The 25414-nt window shown below is 40.2% G+C and overlaps 1 protein-coding gene across 1 annotated transcript in view; it reads left to right on the top strand.

Annotated features, from left to right (window-relative positions):
• SPAG16 (sperm associated antigen 16) overlaps window positions 1-25414 on the top strand; it is a 379082-nt gene that overhangs the window by 192568 nt on the left and 161100 nt on the right. Inside the window, exon 12 of the mRNA XM_058028073.1 lies at window positions 6812-6997. Coding sequence (XP_057884056.1) covers window positions 6812-6997 — 186 coding nt within the window. The remainder of the gene's footprint in view (window positions 1-6811; window positions 6998-25414) is intronic.

The following is a 25414-nucleotide window of genomic DNA, read 5'->3' as shown; positions in this document are numbered from 1 at the left end:
ACTGATTGGAATATTGATTTTGAAGTGTTTTTCAATGTCATGGTGAAAGACCCTTACCCCTGTGATGTTTTGGACTGTATGTTTAAGATTTGCTGTTGTGTTGCTGAGGCTTGTGATGCCTTGTGAAGGCTGGCCTAGAACAGAGGCTGGACAGAGTTAAAGAATAAAGCAGGGATTTATTAAAAGGCCTCAATGGATCCACCTTGGGCAGCACAAGAGCCCAGCCAGGGCTCAGCTGGGCTGAACCCAAAATGGTCACAAAATGGACAACTGGTCACAGAGTCTCACACTTTTATAAGTTTTGGTCCATTTGCACATTTGAGTTAATTGTCTAATTACAGCTTTAGCCCATGCAGTCCCATCCTTCTTGCTTTTCTCTCTTCATCCCACGTTGTTTATGCTCTTGGGCCTGAGATTTGGATCATTTGTCCTTGGTCCCCAGCTAGAGAAGGAATTGTTTTGTCTCCCTACTCTGTGAAGAGAGCTCACCATCTCCTTATATGAAGCTGAGACCCACATACTAAAGCAGCACAGAATGTGAAAAATATAAAAGCTAAACCTGAGGCATCACTTGCATTGTTTAAGCTCCAGTCAGATGCTGCCTCTTGCTGCAGCTTTTTTAGGACAAAAATCTTGAACCCAGGTTATGTTTGACTTAGTTTTGCTTTGAGAACTGTTGTTGGCCACAGGGTCTTCAGAGGGAACATGAACAATCCCCGGAGCAGCCTGAGATCCAGACCTCAGTCCCTTGTCCAGAAATATTTGAAGCAGGAGCAATATTTGCACTTTGGCTGTTGGTGTTAGGAGTGACACATTCACAGGGGAGCACTGCTGGTGTAGCTGTTGCCTTCACCTGACTGGCACTCCACAGAGGCACTCACCCTCCTGAAATGCTGTAAAGTGACTCTGTGCCAAAGGCTCATGTTGTTGCTGAATATGAGTCTTAATTATTAATGTGTCTACAACTTGGGAAGTGTTAATGGAGAGGTGTCTTTGTAGTGAGAACAGTGAAGCTGGAAGGAGCAGGAATGTGTAATGAAAAGTAATGTGTGTTTAGAATATATGGGGAGGAAAGATTTAAGGCTTGAGAAGTTAATGTTCCACCTCTTTTTGTGGAAGGTGGAATTAATGTTTCCAAAGTTGTTTCCACTCGAATTGTTTCTGGAAGAGCAGGTTTACAGTATCAGTTAGGAATACCAGAAATACCAGAAAGGTAGAACTTTATGTGCATTTCATGGTTTTTAAAATGGTCTATCCATGGAGGCAAGACAGGGGTTATGGGTGCCGTGGGCTCTCCATTGCCTAGAGTTTTGGAAAGATTCTTCTAGACAAATATTTTATTCAATACAAGCATGTTTCATCCATATAGTCCTTTGGTCTGCTAGAAAGTACAAACAGAAAACCCCCAAAACCAAGCCACACAAGACCCTACAAACCCAACTGTTTGGGATCCACAGAGCACCATGCACAAAGGTGCTGCTTCTTTACAAAAACACCACATTTCTGACAGCTGGCAAAGTAATTTGCATAAATGTGAATGTGTTTGAAGTGACAGAACAAGATAGGATTTACCTTTTTCTTGTCTCCTAATATCTTGCCTAGTTCTTTGATGTATTTGTTAAAAAACAAAGTGTTTTATTCTCCTCTGAGTTAGATATATGCACAGTGCACAGGATTTTTTGGAGCTTTCCCTGTTAGTGAGCAGTCTGAAATTCAAATGGAGTTTATGTATGGCTGCTGAGAATTAAGGCTGAGGTCATATTTTCATATGTTTTAATATCAAAATAAGCTTTATTTTTTTTTAAATCAGTCATATGATAAAGGACTGTGTGACTACCATACCTGGGTAAAACTGACAGACTAAACATTAAAAACAGCTGTTTTCCCTGATACATTTGTTTCTTCCCCCCACATGCTCTTATAAGGAAAAATAGTACTGTACAAAAAACCTTGCAGCCATGGGTAACAAAACAGTCCCTCAGATTTTGGAGCATTTCTTTTTATCTCCCAGGACTGAAAAAATGCTGCAAATCAGAGAAAGTGTGTCATTATTGATCAGCTTTTAAGTAGATAGGGCTTTTTCCTAATAGCAGCATCTTGATTTAGGTGTCTGACTTGGCTTGACACAGCACTTTGCTGTTCATTATGTGTGTGTCTGGTGTGAATCCTGACCAGGAGGGTTTCCTGAGCAGGGAGTGCAGCCCCTGTGTGAAGCAGCCCTGACAGCCACCATTCCCTTTGTGCTTCCCAAAAATGCTGGTGTTAAGTTCCTACATGGATAATCACAGGTCCCCATCCTTTATGACCTGATGCTTTTTTTTGTGCACAGGGAATATCTGGGAACTTGTCTTGCAAGGGGCTGGGGCACTGGGTTCCTGTATTCCTGAGTATTTTTGCCCTTACTTCCACTGTCAGTCTGTCCCTCAAAACTGCTTCCTGCTGCACTTTTGTTTCCAATCTTCACTATTTTTTCTCCTTTGATCTGTAAGGAGTGCTAAACCTCACTTGTAACTCCTTCCCCTGCTGCAGATTGCCAAATTGAATCCATTTGAACTACCTTCCTGCTCACATCTGTTTTCTGAAAGATTTTCATCACTGCCTGGATGGTGTATTTTTGAAATTCAGCCCAAGGAACCTGTTCTTTGTGTAGCATTTGGGGGATTATGTATTAAAAAATGCATAAACCATATATCTCTTTTTGTGATTCACAACAGTGGCAGTGCATGTTTCCCTCTGAATCAATTGCAGATTTCATCAGTCCCACTTTATACCTGACTCTGAATTTGTTTGAAGCTCCTATTTTATAAATGTCTAAGGACTATGATAATTTGTCATTTCTCTAATTTTATCTATCTCCAGAACTGAGATCTGGCTTATTAAAACTGAAAGTGTTTCGTTAACAAAAGCACATTTATTCCTGACAGCTTGACAAAATTAGGGTCTCCTCAGAACCCCTACTCAGACTTCAAGCCTTTATGCTCTGATATATGTGACAAAAGCTTCAGGACTATTCTTGTGCAACGTTATAAAAAAATGTTGAGAGATTAATCTCTCCAGGCTTTGTCTGAGGCATGGGGGTGTAACTGCATTAATGAATATTATAATGATATTTTCACAAAAAATAGCAACCTAAACTGCAAGTGTTAAAAATAGTCAAAATCTTGGCTGGGTGATCTTTCATAGTGGCAAGTTCTCCCCTAAGATCTATCAGGTAAATGATGCACATATTTCAAGCTGTCACTTGGCTACTTTTACCAAGTGATTCTGTGGACATCTATTGGAAAAGGAGGAAAGGGAGAATACAACATAAAAGGGTTGACACCACAGGTCCCAGACCTTTTTTTTTAAATTAACTGTAGCACTGAATTACATATCTCTGAGTGTATTCTTACTCAGAGTTTTACAATAGTGCTTAGGATCAACCCTTGAGCTGTTTTCAGTTCCCACAATTTTATATCCAGAGATGTGGAAGAAGGATTTCTACTGCCTGAGATAGGACCTTTGCCATTATTCAAATAAAAGAGTTTATTGGATCCTAAGGGCAAGGTCATCTTATTGATGTTGCTCAGATAACGGCAGAAATTGGTCTGAAAACCTACAGCTTAACTATTTCTGACCTGTACTTTTGTGTATTATCCCCAAACATTTTTCCTGTTTCTTGTTTTTGTTTAGTATGAAAACAATTTAAACAGATTTTTGCTTAGAAAGTAAAAACCTCTGTTATTCCTGGGAGGGCTGTGTTAACTTTTTTCAATATTTTAAAAGATTTTGAGATGAAGGCATTCTAGATGGATTGATCTAATTTTCATATCTTGATAGGAATTATATTAAAGAGGCAAATTACAGGATCCATGGATACATTTATGACAGTGAAGCCCTGGGAGCTGTGAGCATGGCTTTGGAAATTAAGCCTCAGAAATCAGTTGGGAATTCTCTGAAGGGTTTATTGAGCACTTGATCAAGGGAGGTTCATGAATTTCCTATACTTGGATTTTCAGCAAATTCTTCTTGAGGTCATTTGACAGAAACTCTCATGGAAGCAGAACTGTCCTGAATAAAAAGGAAATTTGTTTCACAAGTTTAAAAACTGGTGAAAGGATAGGAATCAAATGTCACTTTCAGAACAGAGAAATTAATTTCTGAGTCCCACAGAGATGTGTGCTGGGACCTAAGTTGTTAAGATGATCTTGGAAACTGGGGAAGGGAATGAGGATGAGCTTGCTTATTAGCCAGGGCAATGAAAAGGAGCATGTGAAGAATTACAGGAAAAAATTCCTGTCTCTACAGTTGATTTGATGGTGAAGCAGCAGCTGAAAATGAGTGCAGGTGATGACAAAGGAATACACACAGGAAGAAACAGTCCTAAGATAAGAATAGATAATAGGTAAGAGTGTGTCTAATTATCAGCACTCAGGAAGGAGATCTCAGAGCCACTGTGGTCAGTTTGCTGAAAATTTCTCTTCAGTAGTGCCAAAAATAGTAACTAAATGGAGAGAAGACAGAAAAAAGCAGGAAACGGTGCCCTTGTGTACCTTCCTTGGGTACCTGTTCCTTCTCTTTCAGCTGGCAGGGTGCTGAGAGGGATGGGAAATGTGCTCCAAGGGCACAAGGAATGAGTCAGAGTCTCCATCCTGGCAGGGGAACAGGACAGGCCCTGTCCCCCCACAGCTGGTGGCACACTCAGACGTGGTGAAGGTGCACTCAGTGTTTGCTTTTCATCACAGCAGTAGAATTAGAAGCATGAAACAAAATGAAGTAAGGTGTTTAAGACCCCAGAAGAGCTTTTCACACAAGGCATAATTAAATTTTGGAATTCATTGACATAAGAGATTGCGGTTGCCAAAGGTTTGCATATGTTCAAAAATCAATTACTCATAGGGAAAAAAAAAATCCATGGATTCTTCTTAAGCACAAAGAAATCCTGAGCCACAGGGTAGGTCTGGGAGGGTTTAATAAGAGAAACACTCTACATGTTTTTTCTAATTATTTTATTAAGAATCTCCTCCTAGTTATATAAAATGTTACAGATGGACTCTTAGTCTGAAGCCATATGTCCGTGCTTTAAGGAAATAGAATTATACTAGTTTATATCTGAGATTTGGCCAAAAAAAATCTGAGATGAACCCTGTATTTTTCATTTATGTAACATATCTGTGACCCCAAGAGATGGTGAATGTGTTGAAGTGTTTATACAAACTTAGAAAAAACAAAATTGAGATGCTTTTAACAAATAAATATATCTTGAAAATTGTATGAATTTGGAAAATAACAAAATATTCTTCATTGAATCTATCTTATTGTATTTTGAAAGGTCTGGTTAACTCATAAATGAACTGCAAAAAGTAGGAATTTATTTGAAAGCCATACTTACTTTCCTGTAGGGATAGCCACTTCCTATCTCCCTTTCTTTTGATAGTGTATTTATTAATATGTGGCTCTCGGGGTCTTTCTGGGTTGCTGTGACCCCAAGAATGTTCAAAGTCTCTTTTCTCAGCCCGAGCACTTGAAGAATGAGTCGGAGCTCTTCATTTCTCAGTCTCAAGGTTGTTTATTGTATCTTATACATAAAAAATTTTCTCCTGCCCTACTGAGGTCTGCTCAGCAAGACAGTCTGAGGCACAGAGACTGTCCCTGGGGTGGTGTTATGTCTTTATACTAAAAACTACCTGTACAATGTTTACAGTTACTTCCCAATACCTATCACCTACAGTAGACAGTGAGCTCCTACTCTAAACCAATCTGTAAGTGCCACCATCACAGCAGAAGATGGAGGCCAAGAAGAAGAAGGAGAAAGGCTGGACATGCCCACTTCCCTCCATCTTGCCTCCTGAACCCCCATACCAAAAACCCCAAAATCTACTTTTTCACCCTGTGATAACTTCAGTAGTATTGCACTTAAATTGTTGTGGCTTGCTGATCTTCATATAAGGTTGGTAATTTGCTCCACAGGTCATAATCAAACCCACAGGTGTTTTGGGCTCTGTATTCTTGGAGTTTAATTGTTAATTGCAGCCCCGAGATACGTGAAAAGTCTCTGTTTCGGCCGGCGCATCCAAAGAATGAGTCGGAGCTCTTCAGTTTTCAGTCTCAGAGTTGTTTATTGGATCTTATCTATAAAAATTTTTCTCCTGTCCAGCCAAGATCCACTCAGCAGGACAGCCAGAGGCACTCTGCCTGCCCCCAGGGCGCTGTTATCTCTTTATACTACAAACTATGTATACAATGTTTACAATCACTTTCCAATACCTATCACCTATGTTAGACAGTGAGCTTCTACTCTAAACCAGTCTAAAAGTGCCAACAGCAGAAGATGGCGGTAGAGAAGAAGAAGAAGAAGAAGAAAGGCTAGACACGCCCAGATCCCTCCATCTTGCCTCCTGAACCCCCATACCAAAACCCCCAAAATCTACTTTTTCACTTCATGGTAACTTCATTATTATTCTACCTAAACTGTTGTGGCTTGCTGATCTCCATCTAAGGTTGGTAATTTGCTCCACGGGTCATAATCAAACCCACAGGTGTTTTGGGCTCTGTGCCAGGGCTTCTGAGCCCCCTGGTAGGGGTCCTGGCTGTCCTGGGTTCCCACATGTGGCCACTTCATCCATAGCATGTCAGAAAATCATGCACAGTGAACGTACGAACATTTCCAAAGATCATTTTTGTTCATATGTTCATATTGTTCGTTTATGTTCATATTAAAGGTAAAATTAACAATCGTAACTTAACCTGTCTTTCCAAACAGATCTAAATTAATTTGCTTGACCATTTCTCATCTGTCTCCTGGCTCAGACGTGTTGTTTTCCTGTGGCAGTGGCACCCAGCTGGTGACTTCGAGCGGTGACACCACGGTGCGGCTCTGGGACCTGTCGCGGAGCGGCTGCATCCTGACCCTGCGGGGCCATTCCCGCGCCGTGCGCGGCTGCACCTGGCACTCCTGCGGGGACTTCGTGGCCTCTGCCTCCGCCGACTGCACCAGCAAGATCTGGGATGTGAACAGGTACGGGCCTCTGTGCTCGCTAATTGGTACCTTCATTAACCAGGGGTGGGGTTTAGCTCCCCATCGATGGGTGGAGTTCACTCGGAGAGCAGAGGGAATCAAAGGCAGTGCTGGAAAAATCAGCCTCGGGTGGGATTTACTAGATAAAGGGAGCTGGGAAGGACTTAAATTAAAATAGTGTCAAAAAGAAAGTGTTTGCTTTTACAGGCTTTCACTTGGTATCCATTATTCTTCACTGCTGCGGGTTTCTTAAGGGAAGAGCTTAGTGGAACTTCAATGTGTAATTTGAATAAGTAACTGCATAAAACTCTCAGTAAGTTTTGTATATGCTGTTTCAACCTCATAAGTACCCAACACACTCTAAGGTTAGCCAAGTGGAAATTTATTTTAGTCATTATCTATGTTTCAGCAAGGTGACTCCTGATTAATAAATCAACATATACCTTCTTTGTTATCCAGGCAAATGCATTTTTATGAAGGTGCTTTTAAAATATCAGTGTATTTGTGCTTACCAATTAATTATTAGTTCCTTAACTCTCTCCAGTTGTCTTCAGTTTTGATTTACTTACCCCTTAAAGAAATGGGATGGATTTATCTCTTTCCAAACTATCTCTCTATAAACTAGACTCCTGTACTGTACTGTGCTACGTCTGATCATTAACAGCTGAATGCCATCAGTCCACAGAGAAGTTTCCAATCCTATAGGCCTTTTCCCTGGTTCTTTGTTATCCTGTCCTAATGGATTTTTCCATTTCCTATTGGTCTTTTACTTCCTTTACATTTGAATGAGGTAAAATATCCCTTCATGATTGTTGGCCAATGCAGGGGAAGAAGCTTCACTGAAAAAGCAAGAGAAAATTTCTTTTTCTGTTCCTTTTTCCTAAATCCCTCCCAGTCTTCTGCAGCTGCAGTGAGCTCTTATTGGAGATTTTTCAAACTGTTGCAATTCATCCAGATTCCATTGAGAGTTAATTAAAACTCTGTCAGTATCAGATTTCCAGTCTTGCTTTCAAACCATGAATTGAAGAAGCATTAAATGATATTAAAAATATTGTTTTCAAAATGGGATAACTACCCATCCTTTCATGAATTATTCCAAATTATTTTGGAAAAAAAACCCAACTAGTTAAGGTTTGGCAAAGTTCAAGCCAGCTGAGAGGTGGCTTTTATAACATGAATGGTCAGCAAGTCCTGAGAACAGATGATGTTCCACCACTGCTATCAGTAATAAGCATTAATGGTCAGTGTTTTCCTTAGAAATGGAAAGAGCAAAAATCTAATGTATTGTAACCTCTTTTCTTAACCTGTTGTATATTTCTAATGGTTTGATCATCCTTTATGGCATATTCATGACCTTTAAAAATAATACTAACAATAGCTTTAATTTTATGTCAGAACGGGTTTGAATTTGCATAGACAAAGGTTTTGTTTAGACAGTTGAAAATGCTTTCTCTACTGAGGAAGCTTTTGTAGTCAGAGGAATCAAAGCAAACCTTCACCACCACCCCATGGTGCCTCCCACTCACACTCATCACCACCTCCCATTTCTGCCTCCAGTCTATCTGAGCTGTGCTTTGCTTGTGAAAATAAGAGAGTAACATCCCAGCCATGATGTGAAAGGCTCGCTATCCGTGCAGAATCACTGAAACACCAAAAATGATGCAAAATCTCAGTGGCTACAGGCAGCAGGAAGTGGTATAAAGATGTGACATAGTCTGATTAAAATAAGGTGTATTCAGAGTATGAAAAAAAACAAAGCCCCTATGCTGTGGGAGTCCTCACTGCTGGGGTTTTGGGGTTTTGGTGTGTTCCCAGTAAAAGCCATGTGCTGGGTGCTGTTGCATTGCCTCAGTGCACAACCAGGTGAGTTCTGCTGGTCGGCTCAGGTGAGTTTGTAGAGCTGTAGGTGGTGTAGGCACTTAATATGAAATGAGGGCTGTACAGAAATGACACACTTTGGAAGAGCTTCTCTACAAGGGGTTTGATGACAATGTGGCTGTTTCAGGCTTAAGCCATCCTGGTTCTGCAGAACATTCAGCTGCAGCTGGGCCTTATGCCCATGTTGGCTCATTCAAGTGACAAATCAGCCTGTGCAGGATGTATAGCAAGATTTGGAAATTAGGGAAGGCTATGGACAGATTAATGAGCTGATGGTTTCCATTGGCTTGTTAAATTGCTGCTGTTAGATTTGGAGCTGCTCTACAGAAGAGCCTGCAGTGAGTTTGGGCTTGGCAGTGCTGCTTGCTGAGCTATCTGGCCAAGTGTGCAGCACTAATCCCAGCTGTCCCAGGGTGTCCTCTGGAATGTGCCACGAGCCTGGAGCTCTCTCTCTGGTGTGAGCACAGCCAGCTGGGCTGGCCACCACAGCAATGTGTGCCCTCCTTCAGCCTCCCTGGCAGCCTTGGGAGGGACAAGGAGCAGGCCTTCCATGGTTTATGATGCTTGGAATGTTACTTGTCTCCCCATCCCCACACAACAGGTGCTCATCCAGGTGCCATCATCAGCATTCTCTCTGTCCAAGTGATGCCTCAGGTTTTGGCTTTTCTATTTTTCACATTCCATGCTGCTTTAGTGTGTAAGTCTGACCTTTATATTAAGGGATGGTGAGCTCTCTGCACAGAGCAGGGAGACAAAACAATTCCTTCTCTAGCTGGGGACCAAGGACAAATGATCCAAGTCTCAGCCCAAGAGCACAAACAATGGTGGAAGGAAGAGAGAAAAACAAGAAGGATGGGACTTCATAATCTAAAGCTGTAACTGGACAATTAACTCCAATATGCAAATGGACCAGAACTTATAAAAGTGACAGACCCCGTGACCAGTTGTCCATTTTGTGACCATTTTGGTCCATCTTGGGTGCAGCCCTGGCTGGGCTCTTGTGCTGCTCAGGGTGCATCCATTGAGGCCTTTTAATAAATCCCTACTTCATAATTTTTTAATAAATCCCTTCTTTAACTCCATCTAGCCTCTGTTCTGGGCCAGCCTTGACAAGGCACCACAGGTGCCACAAGCTCTGAGCAGGGGACAGAGCCCAAGATAACATTCTTGTGGGAGGATAATAATCAGTGATCACAGTTAATCTGGTGGTTTTATTCTTTCCACTAACAAGGAATTAAGATTTTATAAATGAGAGCTGTCTTTCTTCCTTAATATTACATATTTGGATGGATGCCTGCTTTCAAATTGAATGGGCCTGGAAAGCAGCAGATTGTAGGGGAAGAAAAGCAAGAAGGATGTCAGAGTTATCACTGGCACCTCTCTGAAAGAGGTATATTTTTAAAAAATGCTACAAATAAAAATACATCCATTTCTGTTGTGGGTGACAGTTGTTTTTCATTTCCTGAGTTTCAAAAAAGCCATTTTTATACATTAGGTACATACTTTTCTGTAAGTATTGCTTTTGGAAAATACACAGCATTCTCTGTAGTTGCACACTTGGTGTAAGAAACTGGGGAGGCTACTTGCTATCTTTTAGCACCGAAATCCAAGGTGCAACTTGCACAATCATCAAAGCCCTTATTGGAATTTAAAGAATTCAAGATGCAAAATCTCTTGAATAGGAAAAGGTTGCCAGTAGTTTTAATAAATTACAATTTAATAAATTATAATTCTTTGCCAATGATGAGAAAGCTCTGCCTACTAAATATTTGAATTTTGTTTTCTTAGAATGTAAAATTACTGCTGGGGTTTTTGTTTTTTGGGGGGTTTTTATTATTCACAGATGTTTTTCTTGTCTGTATAATGAAAGTTTCAATCATATATCAAGCCACAAATGACATTCCTACCAGAAGGATAATGTGAGGTAGCTTTGTAGTAAACTGTGTTCTAGACAACTTATGTGCTTTCTATTTAAAGATACAAGCTGAGTTTAAGAAATAAAACAGAAAGCAAAGAAACAAAAATCCAAGCCCCTTCCTTTTTCTCTGGAAACACAGACACAGGCTGAGACACAGCCATGATCTGAGTTACTGAAGGACTCAAGGGAATCTGAGTTCTGCTGCTGGAACTTCCTGATGCTTTCTGCTGGGATAATTGATTGCTTTTAAAGAGAATTAAAAAGAAAATGTTGTAACATTGGGATGGGGAGTGCAGGGAAGAAAGGTAACTTGTGTGCCTGCCATGGCTAGAAAAAAATGAAACCAAAACAAAACAGCAAAACAGGGACATTTCTGCTACCTTCAAAATTATCCCCACTTCTTAATGATTATGGAAATAGGAAGTTGGAGAAGAAAGGGAGAGGTTCCTCATTTGTGGCCAGGATTTTATGTAGCAGCATAGCTCAGGTTGAAAATATGCAGCCAGTTATGTTCTAGCACAGCAGCCAGCTCCAGGGGTGTTTTCTCAGACCATAAATTCAACGCTGTCAAAGTCATTTTGGCAGGATTAATTTCAATTATCCAGTGGTAAATATCATCAGAGATTTACAGCCTGATCTGTGATATGCAAATCAAGCTGAGCATCATATATCTCATGTAAACACAGGCGGTTGTTTCGCTTTGCAGACATATGCTCCACACCGAATGTTAAATGCAAACATTGTTATTTATGCTTTGAGCTTGAGAAATGGTTTGCAGCAGTCAGAACAGCCAGAATTGGTTTTCTCCAGTTGATCCATTCTGCACTCATTAGACCAGTTCTCCATTTTTCTCTACTTCCTTTCAAACTATGTGGAATTAGGCCAGGAAGAAATGCAATTGTGCTGTCCTGCAGCAGAGCCCAGGGTGAGGAAGTGTTTGTGAATTGGAGCTACTTCTGCTTCCTTAATCCATCACTCATTTGTTTTCCTTTTCCATTAACCTGGCAAGTTTTGTCTACTCATGGAAATTTCTCCCATAATCAAATTTCATTTTATAATTTTAAAATGCATGTTTACCTGAGTCTTCAGTCATTTCTATCCTTTGGTGCATTTGTTCAGGTGCAAATGTTAGAAGTGACTAATAGTGAATATTGTTGATTCTCCTGTAAAACCTCCAGGATAGCATCCTGTTACTGAGGTGTTAATATTTCTTTTACTTATTTCCAGATATACAAAAAACATTGTTGACACTTTTTGCTTCTCTGCAACAAGACTGGACATTCTCACTTCTTTGCCCAAGGGTCAGATGTATCTGACATTAATTACTAGTTTATATAAATAATTCCTTCTTTTGCTCCAATGCCCCTATTAAAATTATCTCCTGTTGTGATTTCTCTCCCCTTGGTAACTGCTGTTTATAGTTTTGTTTCTTTTCATGAGAAGCATTTAATTTTGGAAAATTTAGGGTTAGTATTTAAAGAAATGAAGCAGGGATGGAATTTGTTTAATTAGAAGCCCCTTGTCAGCTACAGTTTTCTTGGAATGATACCATGGTATGATATCATGCAATGATGGCACTGCCTGTGTTTTATTAATACACATCTTGAGTATGCTGTGCAAGACATGGTTAAGTTGATTTTAAACTACACTTTTAAACTGCTGCTACACTTTGGGGTGGGTTTTTTCTCTAGTTTCACTAAAGTAATGATTTAATGTAGCTGGAGTAGCCAAGTGGACTGGTCACACTCTTTGCTTTGTGCTATCAGAGCCCAGGGTTTGGCCTGGCTTCTCCTGCCATCCTTGACAATGATATTCTGTTTCTTTTTCTTCCTTTCCCTTAGGCAATGGACAGCTTTGAATTGCATTATTTATTCACAGATTTGTAGGGTTTTTTCACCACACCAAATGCACCCATATCAGGATCCCGAAAAATCACCGCAGAAGGAAACCAAAGATTTCCCAGTTTCAAAATGGAGCTGTATTTTCACTTTTTGAATCAGGGTGAGTGTGTGTAGCCAGGCCTTGTCCAGATACCCCATTTGAGGTATCTGAGTGGCTGCTCAGTGGGACACAAGCCACAGGCTCCTCTGGCCAGATCCCACATTTAATTGATTCCAGTAAGAGTGGAGTTAATCTATTTTCAGAGAAGACAAATGTCCTCCAGGAAATTAGAAGGCAGGTAGAAGAACTCAGAGGAAATGTGGAAGGACCATTTTTGGGTAGTTTGTAATGTCTCTCCTGACAGCAGAGCAGGAAGTGCTTGCCATTTTGATAAAGGAGAATTCCCTTTGGAATCCCCCAAGGAGCACTGGAGAGACAAGCTGCTATTAATCCTTCAAATCAAATCCAAGCCTATGCCCAAGCCTCCAAATTTATAATTATGCTACAATTCCATAACACATTTTTCAGGATCAGGAATGTCTAAAATTTCATTGATATAATTCCCAGAGAGCCAATTGTAAAAAATCAATTTGCAAATGCGAATTATCAAGGAAAAGATTATATTCAAAGCAGAGCTATTCAGTTAAGGGGAAGATATTGCTAAATCTTCATAATACTGGATAAGATGAAGCTTGAAGTACAAAACTTTACAGGAAGTGTAGCTTGAACTCAATGTTGTAAACTTAAATCACATAGGGAATTTAGTATAAGGCAACATGCATCAACAATGAGAAATGTTTATTATGGTCACATATTTGCAGGTCCCAAAGGCCAGAAAAATCTTAGCTGATGCCCATGGAATGCCTGAGCTGGGCAAGCCACACCATTATTTACATCTGGTGAATAAACAAAGAGGGGAAGGGCTTTACTCAAGGCCAACAACTGAAGCCATCATTAAAAGCCTGCCTTTCCATTCCTTGGGGATGATGAAAATATGTCAAGATTAGTTGTCTTCAAATCTTCCTACTGGGTGGGAAGAAAGAAAATCAGTATTGGATTTTCAGTAATAATATAGATCCATGAGAGATAGATGTTTATGTGATTATTAATTACTCTGTAAAAAATGACAGGAGTGTAACTTCTGAAATATTTGTAGTGGTGACTGCTGGCTACTGGTCTAGATAAATCCATTTTCTCTCTGGCTTTTACTGGAACCCTCTGTGGCAATTTAGCCTGTGAACAAGAAGCATATTTGAAGATCTTAGTAGTTAAAGTGATAATTTTTCTTTTTAGTTAAGAATATCTTGACTTTTTTTCATAAAGCATTAAATACACAGAAATGTAATTGCTTTGCTTTCTGATTTCTGCTACTGGTCTTGAGATGCACAGGGGAGTTTTTGATTAATGGAGGGGGGAAAAAATCAAGTTACTACTTTATTTTTTTTTAAACTTAAGCTGAAAATAGAACTGGTTCTAAAGTCTGAGTGCTGCAGAGATTTCTGAGTAGGCCTACCTGAACTCTACCATAGTTAGCTACATAGTATTTCTTTTATGAAGAGATAGATGAGAAAGTTGCACTTGATTTACATTAAAGGGTGTATAATTTTCTGATCTCAGAAGTTTCCTTGCTTCTGTTGTTTCAGCATTCAGTATGGCTTGGGAAAAACATACTAGGTGCAGCTTGTTAGGGTTTTTTATGTTCTAGTTCTCCTCCTTCAGGCCAGATTTCCTAAATTATGTGTAGGTGGCTGAGAGGCTCCTGTTGGACAGCAGGAAGCTTTATTTGAGCTGGTGAGGAAATGTGCTCCTCTGGAAGTTGAACACCTTTTGCTTGGTGTCCCTCATTTGTCCAAACACCTCCTCAATTCCCTGCAAGCTACTTCAGGAGCAGGAGGAATGAGGGAGGTAAAACTGAGGCTTCCTTCCACCAAATCCTAACCAGAGCAGCTGGCAGGTCCAAAAATCTGAGTCTGCTGGGGCTGTGTGCACTGGAGGAAGCTCAGGCACTGCTTTTTTCTCTCTTTGTCCTATTTGCAAGTGTGCAGGTATTATAGCCTGCAAAATGTTAGTCAGATCTTGACAGGGTGTTTCCACTGTCCTAGATTCAGCACTGAAATGCAGAGGATCAGCACTGCAGGCACTCAGCACAACTGAAGTCAGATTATAGTTTTCCACTCCACATCCAGGCTCATTATCCAGATGTTTTCTTTCTCCCTCACGTTACAGTCACTCATTACTGGCAGGCTTTTCTTTACCTCAGCTGTTTTCCTAGAAATACTGACTTACAGTATCTCCACCAAACCAGAAATTAATTGTACCAACAGAGTCATTCACAGAGCAGTGAAAAGTGTCAGATATTATTACAGAACTCAGGGAAGACAACAGCTCATTAAAATTATGTGTCTCTATCATCACTCCCACGTCCTGTCAGTACCAGTTAGTGCAAATAATACACACACAGTCTGTGCTCCACAATCAAGTGGAGCACTGTCACCCAAAATCTCCGTGTCTGCAGCACAGGTAATTGTAGGTTATTTCTCTTCTTGTCTCCCAGTGAACTAAAAAAGAGCAGGAATACATCTTACTATTCAGAAGCAACAATACTCTGACAGAAATATCCACATATCCACCTGAATGTGAGCTATTTTGAGCTGCTCATGTCTCCTGGTTTGAAATCAGATGCGTTGGTCATTTGATTTCAAAGTAAAAGTCTGCTGTAGAGGATGCCTTAATGCATGTAAATTCCTCTTGTAATTTTCTGAGTTCTTGTCCTCTGGCTCCAGGCAGTCTTCAGATATATCTGTGTGTGATGCTTTTGGGTTTTATTTTTCTTCCTTTTTATTGTTTCCTTTTAAGGGTTCAGATGTTACACAAGATTATTTTCTCTCCCAAGTGGTGGAACTCTGGTTGTGCATCCTGTTAGAGCAAACTCTATTCATCTTTGATTAGCCTCAGCTGGAAAATGAACACAAGTCGCATCTTAGTCCTTTAACAATTAATTCTTGCATACAAAAAAAGTGTCCTGGGTTTTTAATTGATGTTGGAAGACACTGAATTGTGTTTGTACTTCCTTAAAATATGAATAAATACTGTTCCCAGCCCAATAGTGATTTCCTTTCTCTGGGGCAGTTTTCAAAAGCTTGGGGCTCATTTCTGTCCTCACTCCTTACACTTGCCTAAGTTGTTGGACTTCATACAAGTAACACAGCTTCTCTGATGTGGGTTATTCTTTGAGACATATCTCCAAATCCTCAAGCAGGCTGAGAGCTGTAAGGTCTGTTCCCACATGATCCAAGTGGTTAAGCCTGTGAATCCAGCAGACATGACCCCTCTGACACTTCCCAGGAAAATAAGAGGGATTTTGCCTTGGTGGAGGTGAAGATCAGGATGAAGCAAATTAAAATGTTGGCAATTTCCCTTCTGCACTTCAATATTTGTAGGTTTTCTGATGTGAATTGAGACATATCATCACAGAAGAATCTTGTTTTAGGTTGACCAATATCATTCCCAGCTAGGAATCAATTCACCATCTGCAAGACAACTTTTATGCATCTATTTACTGAACTCAGAGCCTGCAAAGGCATGTGTCTGTGGGAAACCTATTAAATATGTATTGGAATTATCCACTTGATGCAAACCCAATGAATTTCTTTATATTTTAGTGTCTTTTTCAAGCATATTTCTGTCACCAACACAAACATCCTGGATAATGGAACCTTAATATGGAGACTGCAGTAAAATGTCAACAAAATTTGTGAATTATTTAATGCAGAGCAGACGGTCACAGAGTGTTTCTGTGGCATAAAGGGCACAGGAGTTTGCTGCACACTGGGAACACAGCTGTAGTCACACTCATATCCCTGCTCTGAAATTCGAAGGAAAAGGTAAAAATACTGTGTGTGATCTTCTGCTCCTTCAAAAGCCCCTTGTAGATTTTTTTTTTTTTTTAATATCAGGGTTTGTTTCATAGTTATACAGATCTTAGCTGACTTTGGAAGGTTAAGATTGAAATGAGGGTTTGGGAACACTGAGATACAAGGTGTGAAGTTAGCAGCTGGCACTGTGGGCTGATGAAAACCTAATTCTAAGTGTGTCAGCCTTCTAAGTGATCCATATCTGGTTATCACTCATGGCTTGACAGTACTTTGATTACATATTCAGTTGTAAACTGAGCTTTGCTGTGTGCAGCTGAAGGTTTCAGTAGGGACTTGGAAAGGCCTCTCTTTCCCTGGAGAACAGTGGAGACTCTTCTCATCCAGTGGCACTTATTTTGTGTGCACACTGGGATCAGACAGGTGTAATATATATGTTATAATATAAATATATTGATGGAAAATCATGCTGTTAACAGGGACAGTTGGAACAAAAAGGAAAGTAAACCAAACTGTTCACATCTAGGTGAGGAGGAGACGAAATCACTCTTGTATTTTGTGCTTGTGTTCCAAGTTAATCTTTTCCTTCCTCCAGCTGTTGGCAAAGGGAAATCCAGCCCTTCTTTCCCTTTTTGGGGAGTGGTAGGAGGTATCCCTGGGAATTCAGCTCCTCCCATTCTGTGTTCAGGCACTGATCTAAACAAACATTCCTGCACCTGTAGCTTCAGTGGGTGGACCAGGCTCTTTATTCTTCACTCCAGCAGATGCCCATTAGAGAGCTTCCAATGGCACTGGTTTTGTTGTGGCTCCATGTCTAAGAGCACAGCAAATCCATTATTCATAATCCCTTCCCAAGTTCACAAATCTATTGAATAGTGCTGCATAACTCCTTAAAGCTGCCACCCACTCAAATCCATTTTATTTGGACAAATAAAGAAACTCTACACTGAAAAAAACCAATTTGAAAGCACACTGAAATTCATTTTCCTCACTTAAGTATTGAAGTGCTTATATTTATTGCATCTCAGCCTTGTTGTACTGTTTTCAAAAAGAATTTGCTTGTTTAATACGTCTAAAGAAGTTTCAGTAAATTTAAAATGTGGAGGAAAATAAACTAACATCCGACAAGAGTCACAGTGTTTTTTATGTACATGGGTTGGGATTAAAGACATAAAAGAAATATATTAAAAATAAATTAAAAATACTAAAGACACAAAAAATTATTAAAAAGCAGTGAAATGAAATTATGGCTGGACTCGGGTTTGGTTGTTTTTTTGAGAGCTAAAAGCTGGTTTGAGTCAGTTTTATGGCAACTGTGTGGACCTAGTTGAGTTCTCTAGATTTATTCTGCTGGCCTCCTGTACAGTTCCTGTTTCAGTTTTTCCATTTTGTTGGTAGTTTTCCAAAAGTGGTGGCTTTTTTGAAGAAAGGCAAGAATTTTGTGCTAGTGCAGACCTGGGTCACCCATCGTGCAATTTAATGCAGCAAACAGAAGAGAGCCACTTGTTCTCCTCATCAGCTGCTCCCTGATTCTGGTGACAGCACAGAACAAGTTCTAAACAAGTTCACAGAACAAGTTGTCCCTCAGCAGCTGCCTCATCCCAACCCTTCATTTAATACACCCAGAGCTGGAGCTTTCAAAGAGCTCAAGGGATTGATTGAAAATATGTTGGTGTGGCCACGTTGTCTCGTGGGAAAATCCCTTTATTTGGGCACCCAACAGCTGCAGGAATCTCAGATTCTGCACTGTCCAGGCAGCTTGGAAATCTCATCCTAAATATGTAAATTTATAGGGAACATGACATGGTAGAGCTTAATGGGATGAACATAGTAGGCTTTGGTGAGGTATTTTAGGCTTTAGTGCTACAGGAGTGACATTTTTTAAAAGTGTGCAGTTATCCACTGTTACAGACTTAAACTCTTGTTGAAAACAATTCTTTCCTACATTGCCTGGGAGTTTTCAGAAGCAATAGATCAGATTAGCCTCACAAAGAAAATGTGTGTTCCAGCATAATGTAGTAAGTTTATCTGGTCTTCTGGTGAAAATATATTTCAAATTATGTTTTTCCTTGTCATATTTGTTATTTTCTGTGTTATGTCTCACCAGTCAAAAGTTGTGCATATAATGCCATATTCTTTATTTATTAACATGATCGTGTAGAAGAATAAAATAAATGATGACAAGGAAGAGAAGAAAAAAAATAACAAATTGTTCAGGATGGTTGGAATGCACCATAAAGGGGATCTTAATGTGGAGTGCAGATGGCTCATCTTCTCCACAATATTTTATTTGAACAGCAAAAGCCTAAAACTGCAAAATAACCTGTTCAAATAGCTCTCACATAAGCCTTAATGTAAGGACACAAAAAACGAAATCACTTGACAGTGATCCATCAAAACATGTGTGCTGTTGTCTTTGAAAAGCAAGGAGGGATTGAGACATCTGCATTTACTTGTTCAGACATCTGCATTTACTTGTTCAGGGTTAGCCTGAAAAGACAGTAGTTTTAGAGGTAAAGTCCTTGTAGTAAAAGGCAAAAAGAAGACACAAATAATAAGATGATGACAGCTTCATATGGAGTGTGGAGCAGGCCATGAGCTCAGCACTGATGTCAGCTGATGTGGTAATTGAGGAGAGCCCACTGTCCCAGGGGAGAGGCTTTGCTTGTTCAGTGGCAGAATTGCTGAGCAGCAAACACGCTGCTTGTCCTGCCCTGCTTAAATGGGTTACAGCTATTTCATTATTACTGAGCCTGGGCTGATCTGATTAGCTCAGACCCCTGAGCCTGGAGGGGGGAGGAGATAATTGTTTCATGAAACAAGGCTCTGCGTTTCAATAAGTGATTTCTGATGCTCCTGTCTTCACCTGTCCAACAAAATAATCCCCTGAGGAAACTTGATTTGCAGAAAGTGCTGAGCAAGGGTCAGAGTCAAAAAATAATCTCAGAATTACCATGTACCTTTTTGAACCTGAGTGTACCTTGCTCCTGGACTGAGGTTTGGGATTCTGGTGGCTTGTTTTTTTTGTATGTTGCAAGGGAGGCACAGGCATTTCCAAGGAGGAGTTTGTGTTCTAGTTCCTGGCTGAAGGATTGAAACAGCATTTTATTCCATCACTGTGAAATACAAGAGCTGACCCTGGAGGGGAACAGCTGCAGATCGTGTCGGTGCTGGGAGCACCGAGCTGCACAAAGCTTTCCCTTTGGCTGATGGAATTTATTTTCTGCATGCAGACAGACTTGATGGAAAAGTTAGAAGCCATAGCCACAAATGGATGGTTTGGTACATGGGTGTTGATTTTCCAGAGGCAGAGGAAAGAGCTAAACCTGGATTTTGAAATATAGAAGGGTGTGCTCCTGCATGGTGCTCAGAGTGGGTACCAATGTGGGACCAGATCCCACTGCTGTGTTACAGATGTTCTGGGAATGCACAGAACATTCCCATTAGAGTAGTATTAACAAATATGTCATTTCTGACTGGCAGCTGGGGTGAGAATTGCTAATTCAACCAGGATTACTTTAGATCATTCCCTGGTATCACTCTGTTAGGCACATTTTCAAGCAAGACCTTGTAATTGACTTGGTCTGTTTTGACCAAGCTGATGAAAAGGGCACTTAAAATCTACATTTTGGATATAAAAGCCTAAATCATCTTCTGTCCCATGACTTCCAAACTAATTTTTGTTGACCTAACTCTAACCTTGGGGAAGTACAGTCCTTGTCAAATGGAACATAATCCAAATTCAAAACATATAAAAATTCATCTCACTTCTGAAAATTTTGGATTGTAAGTAACAGGCTTCTGTTCAAACTAAAATTGCAGAAATAAGTTACCAAAATGTATTTGCAGCCCAATTTCAGTAAAGTGAGCTTGTGCAACAGCTGTTGCCATGAGCTGAAACGTGCCCTGTGCTGCCAACAATCAAGTGTTGAGCAGTGAGATTTTAAAGATACCTTTATGAGCTACAGCCAAGCCTAGATAGCAAAAGGGTCTGAAGAATACATTACAATCTTACAGAAAGACCCTAGACCATTTCTTAAGTAGAGATTTTAAGTCCTTCAGTCTTATTATTTTCTTTCCTTTGAAAAAAATAGAGCTTCACAGCAAAACCCCTTCATCTAGAATCAGAAAATACAAATAATAATACTTCTCATGGAACACTTCATTTGTTCAAAGAAATGCAAGACATTAAGAGACTAAATCTTCAGTGTAATAATGAACAGATTCATTATTCATGTTTCAAGCCAATAAAAAAGGAGATAGATTATTGGCAAAGTTTTCACGCCTTCTAATGAAAGCCTAAGCAGAATATTATTAATTCAATAACTTGGGCTTTCCACTCACAAAAACATATAAAGCTCTTGTCAATCATATTTAGTATTCTCAATTTTTATCAAAATAGATCCTGAGTTTGGGTAGTATTGGACTCAATCAAGCACCAAAAGGTAATTGATTATATTTCTTTTTTGCCTATTTGTGCCAGAGAGTTCTAACCCACCATGTCACAGGGAGAGTCTTCATTCTGTAAAGCTCACCCTACCACCATCTATGTGCACTTCATACATGAAGTAACATGGTAAAAAATAAGGTTTTTAATATTTCCCAGGCTGGCATCATGCAGCCAGGCCCATGTCCAACACCACAGCAAGCAGTGTTGGCCTCAAAACTTTGTGCTTTTTTGGTCTGAGAGTATTTTTAAACTCAGTGCTGCATCTTGGTGTCTGCCTGGTAAAGGAAGTTTCCACACGCTCAATAAACACACAGCTTCTACTTAAATACACACAGTAGAGCTCTGCCAGAAAAATAAATACAGTGTTATAATTGGCTACTTTTCCAGTAATACATAGTGTGTTACATAAATTACCAGGAATTGAGGCAAATAAGCATTTCAATCCCAAAGGTAAGGCATGAAGTTTTGCAGCCTTTTTCTCCTGCATTCACAGCACTCTCTTTCAAGGACTGTGATTATTTGGCTGTTATCTAATTTCACTGCAGAATAGAAATCTGACTGGAGCCTTGCTTTCTGCTGGTTAATTATAAATTTATTAGGGGAATTTTGCCAAATGTCCCTCACTATTAGACCTCACTGAATCTGAAGTTCAAGCTATCAGACTTCATTTAACGTAATGCATTGCCCTCTTTTTCTGTTCTGCATGTGGCTTTTTGTATTTTTTTGTTCTCAGGTACATTCAATTTTCCCTTTCTGTGTATTATTTGCCAAAGAGGCTCTTTCAAGTTATAGAAATGGGACAAAGTCATTTTTAGAACAGCAAAATATGTAAGGAGGCAAGGTCCCTGGAGACGAAATGAATTTCCAACACAATAAAATAGCTTTCCTGTCCTGTTTGGGTGTTGCTGTTGACAGAGTATCTTGTTAACAGCACACAAATGAGGGAGCACCAAGGAATGGGAGGGTGTGGAGTGGGAAGGGAGGGATTAGCCAAGATTTTGGTCACCTCCCTGCTGTGGGAAGGCTTTAACCCTCTGGAGGTGCTCATGAGAGTGAGCCCCAAAGTGCGTGGGGCTGGGCTGGGAGCACGAGGTGTGCTCAATGATACCCACATTTAAGGACCATCATGTTCAGGCACTTCCCTTCAGCCTTCTCTTGGAGTTTTGCTAAAAGTGGGGGCTCCCAATAAGTGTGAGACAAATTTGAAGCAGACTGGAGGGTACCTGGAGGTGTAGGTGCATCCTGTGTGAGCACAAAGCCCAGCGTGTTCCTTCCCCCAGCAGGGCCAGAGGAAGGTTGGGACTGCAGTTCCTTCTTGCAGCAGGTGGAATCTCTTCAGCTACTAAATCCTGGTGCTTTTATTGCAGTTTTCAGCAGGAGCTGCAGCAGAGCTGGTTAGAGTTGAGTCTTTACAAACTGGTGTTTAAGGAAAGCTGCCGTGCTCGGTTCAGCTCCTGAAAAGGGAGGGGAAAAGAGTCCTGCTTGATCTCAGAGAGGAAATCTGCACTCTCAAAAATAAACTGCTGCAGGTTTTCAAAACTTACCAAACAAGTGAAAAATGTAACTGTTGACATTGACTTATGTCCTGTCAGTGGAAGGACACAATTTGATCCAGTTCAGAGGCTCTGTGTTTTAACAGTACAACGGTTCACAAGGAGGTCTGAGAAAAGGATGTGACAGGATTTTACAGCGGACTTAGAAAGGTGCTGAGTCAGATGAGGAATGTTTGTTTATATGCTCAGAAGACACTAATGAAACATATGTATCATGTCTGGGGTTCTTTCTTCCTTGGCTAAGCCTTCCCAGCTGGGAAACTTTTCTTTGCTTTTGGTAGAAGGAGGAAGATAAGGACAGAGGAAGGGGGAGAATCACACCCTTGCACTAAGCAGCGAAGTCCATCCCCCTTCAGAGATCAGTTTCCTTTTACATGCTCAATTTCCTGTGCACCAGAGCCAAGTGTGAGCTGTCAGGCTCCTGTGGTGACAGAGCTGGATCTCATCCTGCTCCTCCTGCCATCAGTGGCAGAGCTTGTGCTGCTTCCAGCAGGACTGGGACAGCTCACAGTGCCTGTGTGGTTCAGCCCCTGATGGGCTTAATGCTGAATCCTGCTTCTGCTCAATGTGAACCTAAAAAGTGCAAAAATTAAAATTAGCTGACACCAGATTTCACCAGATTGAGAAACTCAGGAGTAGCGCTTCAAACTGATCCTTACCAGGGAAAGCCTGACTCGGAGCTTTGTTTAAATCAGGGGATTGCTCCTTGTTTTGCAAAGCACTCAGAGATTAAAACGTTCCACAGGTGCTAAATATTAAAATAAATTACACAGAGAAGATTTAAATTTGTATTTTCTTTCTAAATGTTTCTAAATACTGGAGGAGAAATGTTTGCATTGTCACAGAAGCTGCAGTAATGTCTCCTTTAGCACTGCATTTTCCAAGTGTCAAACGCTGGTTTGAGAGAGAGCACAAATGAATGTTCACAATTGGAAGAGAGTTCCATTTTCTTCAATAGAAGTAATAATCAAACAAAGTGTTTCATATTGACAGCATCATACTTTTATGTATTTTTTCAGAGACAAATGTACTTTCTAGAGTAAGCGTCCTCACATGTCAATGTCTCAGAAAATGTGTTACATTTAGTGAAATAATGGGTAAAAAAAAAAAAATCACTGTCATAAATGATGGCAGGCACTTTTTACTGAAATACTGGTAGTTTTACACTCTTGACATGAATAATTGGATGTGTCATATGTGAAGCTACCTAGAAATAAAATAGAGGTCATAAAATGTAAAGACATGATAGGATGCATTTATAACAGCATAAACCAAACTGGCATTTTAATGTCTTAAGCCAGCCCATTTGCTATCCTTGGCCATTGATCTTGGCTGGGAAAGTTCTATGCCAAATGTAAACAAATTTTGGAGATAGAGCCATACTATGAGAAAGTGATAGGGTTAGGTTTTGTTAGAAAGATTCTCCTTTTGACTGTTCCAATTACAGCCCAGTAGGAGCTCTGGAGGCTGGTTGTGGTGTGTTTTTACCCACCACAGAAATGCTGTGTCCACCTTCACAGCAGGAGACTTTCTGGTGTAACTTGCCCTGAAAATTGTGATTGCAGCTCACACAGAAAAATGTTTCTCAATAGACATGAGAGAGAGTTTAGCTTAGTGTTTGCTCTACTTGGGACAGCAGTTTTAGGGAAAGATAGTACAGTTCTGGTTGGGAATTCGTTATTTAATGAATTCTTCTGAAGGCATGGAAAAAGGTGTGTGGGAGAGGCACTGACTCCAAAGAACAAGCTCAAAATCTCATTAATTTTCATTGGCTGTATAGGTAGTTTTAATTACCATGCTTCAACTGAGGCTCAATATGGCACAGAAATAAAATAAGTAATGATGACTACCTAAGTACTCACTGAAATGGTATCACCTTCCACTCCCCCAATTTTTCCAAATAGAGCTGAACATAGAAACCTTAAAAAAAAAAGAAAAAAAAGCCAAGAAACAGGAAAAAATCCTAATTCTGTAGGAATGAAAGCATGCATGGGGTGTTTTTGAAACACTAAAGTAGCAGAAGAGTTAGCCACACGTTGTGTGCCTCGTGGCTGGGGTTTGCTGCATGGCTGGCAGTCAGGGCAGGCTGGGCACTGCTTTGTTCTTCCTGAATTTTACTGGGAAACTATGCAGGGCAAGAGGAATCTACCCACTGCCTGTCTTCCCTTTCAGTTACTGCACAGTCTCTGGAATATCTGACTGGTGCATTTTTTGGCTGTTTTACATTTGTGCAGAGTCTGGGAATATTCACTGAAGTCTTATGTAAGTGAAAATCTTTCATATCTTCTGTTTTCAATGCAGTTTGTACTGAAAGCCCTTTGGAATTTGAATGAACCATTCTGGAACGTGATTTTCAGAAGAGAAGTCTCTAGAAATGAAATCTTCCCAATGTGTTGAGTTAATTATATCAATATTGGTATGGCTAATTGAAGCCAACATTCCTGGCACAGATGTGCTTCTGGATTAGTATCTGTCCATGTTTTTTTGAAACTCTTAAAAAATATCCAGACCTGGTGAGGTAGAATGAGGGCTGATTTATTGATGGACATTATTATCTCACCTGGATTTAAGGGAGAGGAATTGGCTGCAGATAAAAAGAAAACATTGCACATAATTAGTCCTGTACTAACACAGGGGATGGATGAAGGTAGGAGTGGTGTCTGAGTGATGTTTTAGCATGCAATCTGCAAAATACTAAACTACTGAGCAGCATTTATCTCGTGACATCATTTATTGGGAACCTCTTGAGGCATCAAGATTTGTGCAAGTGTTTAACCTTCTGTTCATACATGATCCCCTCTGCCTTCTGAACAAGGATGTTCAGAGGTTGTGAGGCTTATATCCATGAGGCTCTGTGTTCACAGT

The sequence above is a fragment of the Melospiza georgiana genome, chromosome 7, assembly GCF_028018845.1.
Source record: "Melospiza georgiana isolate bMelGeo1 chromosome 7, bMelGeo1.pri, whole genome shotgun sequence".
NCBI classification, from domain to species: domain Eukaryota; kingdom Metazoa; phylum Chordata; class Aves; order Passeriformes; family Passerellidae; genus Melospiza; species Melospiza georgiana.
This window is presented reverse-complemented; position numbering and strand designations above follow the sequence as displayed.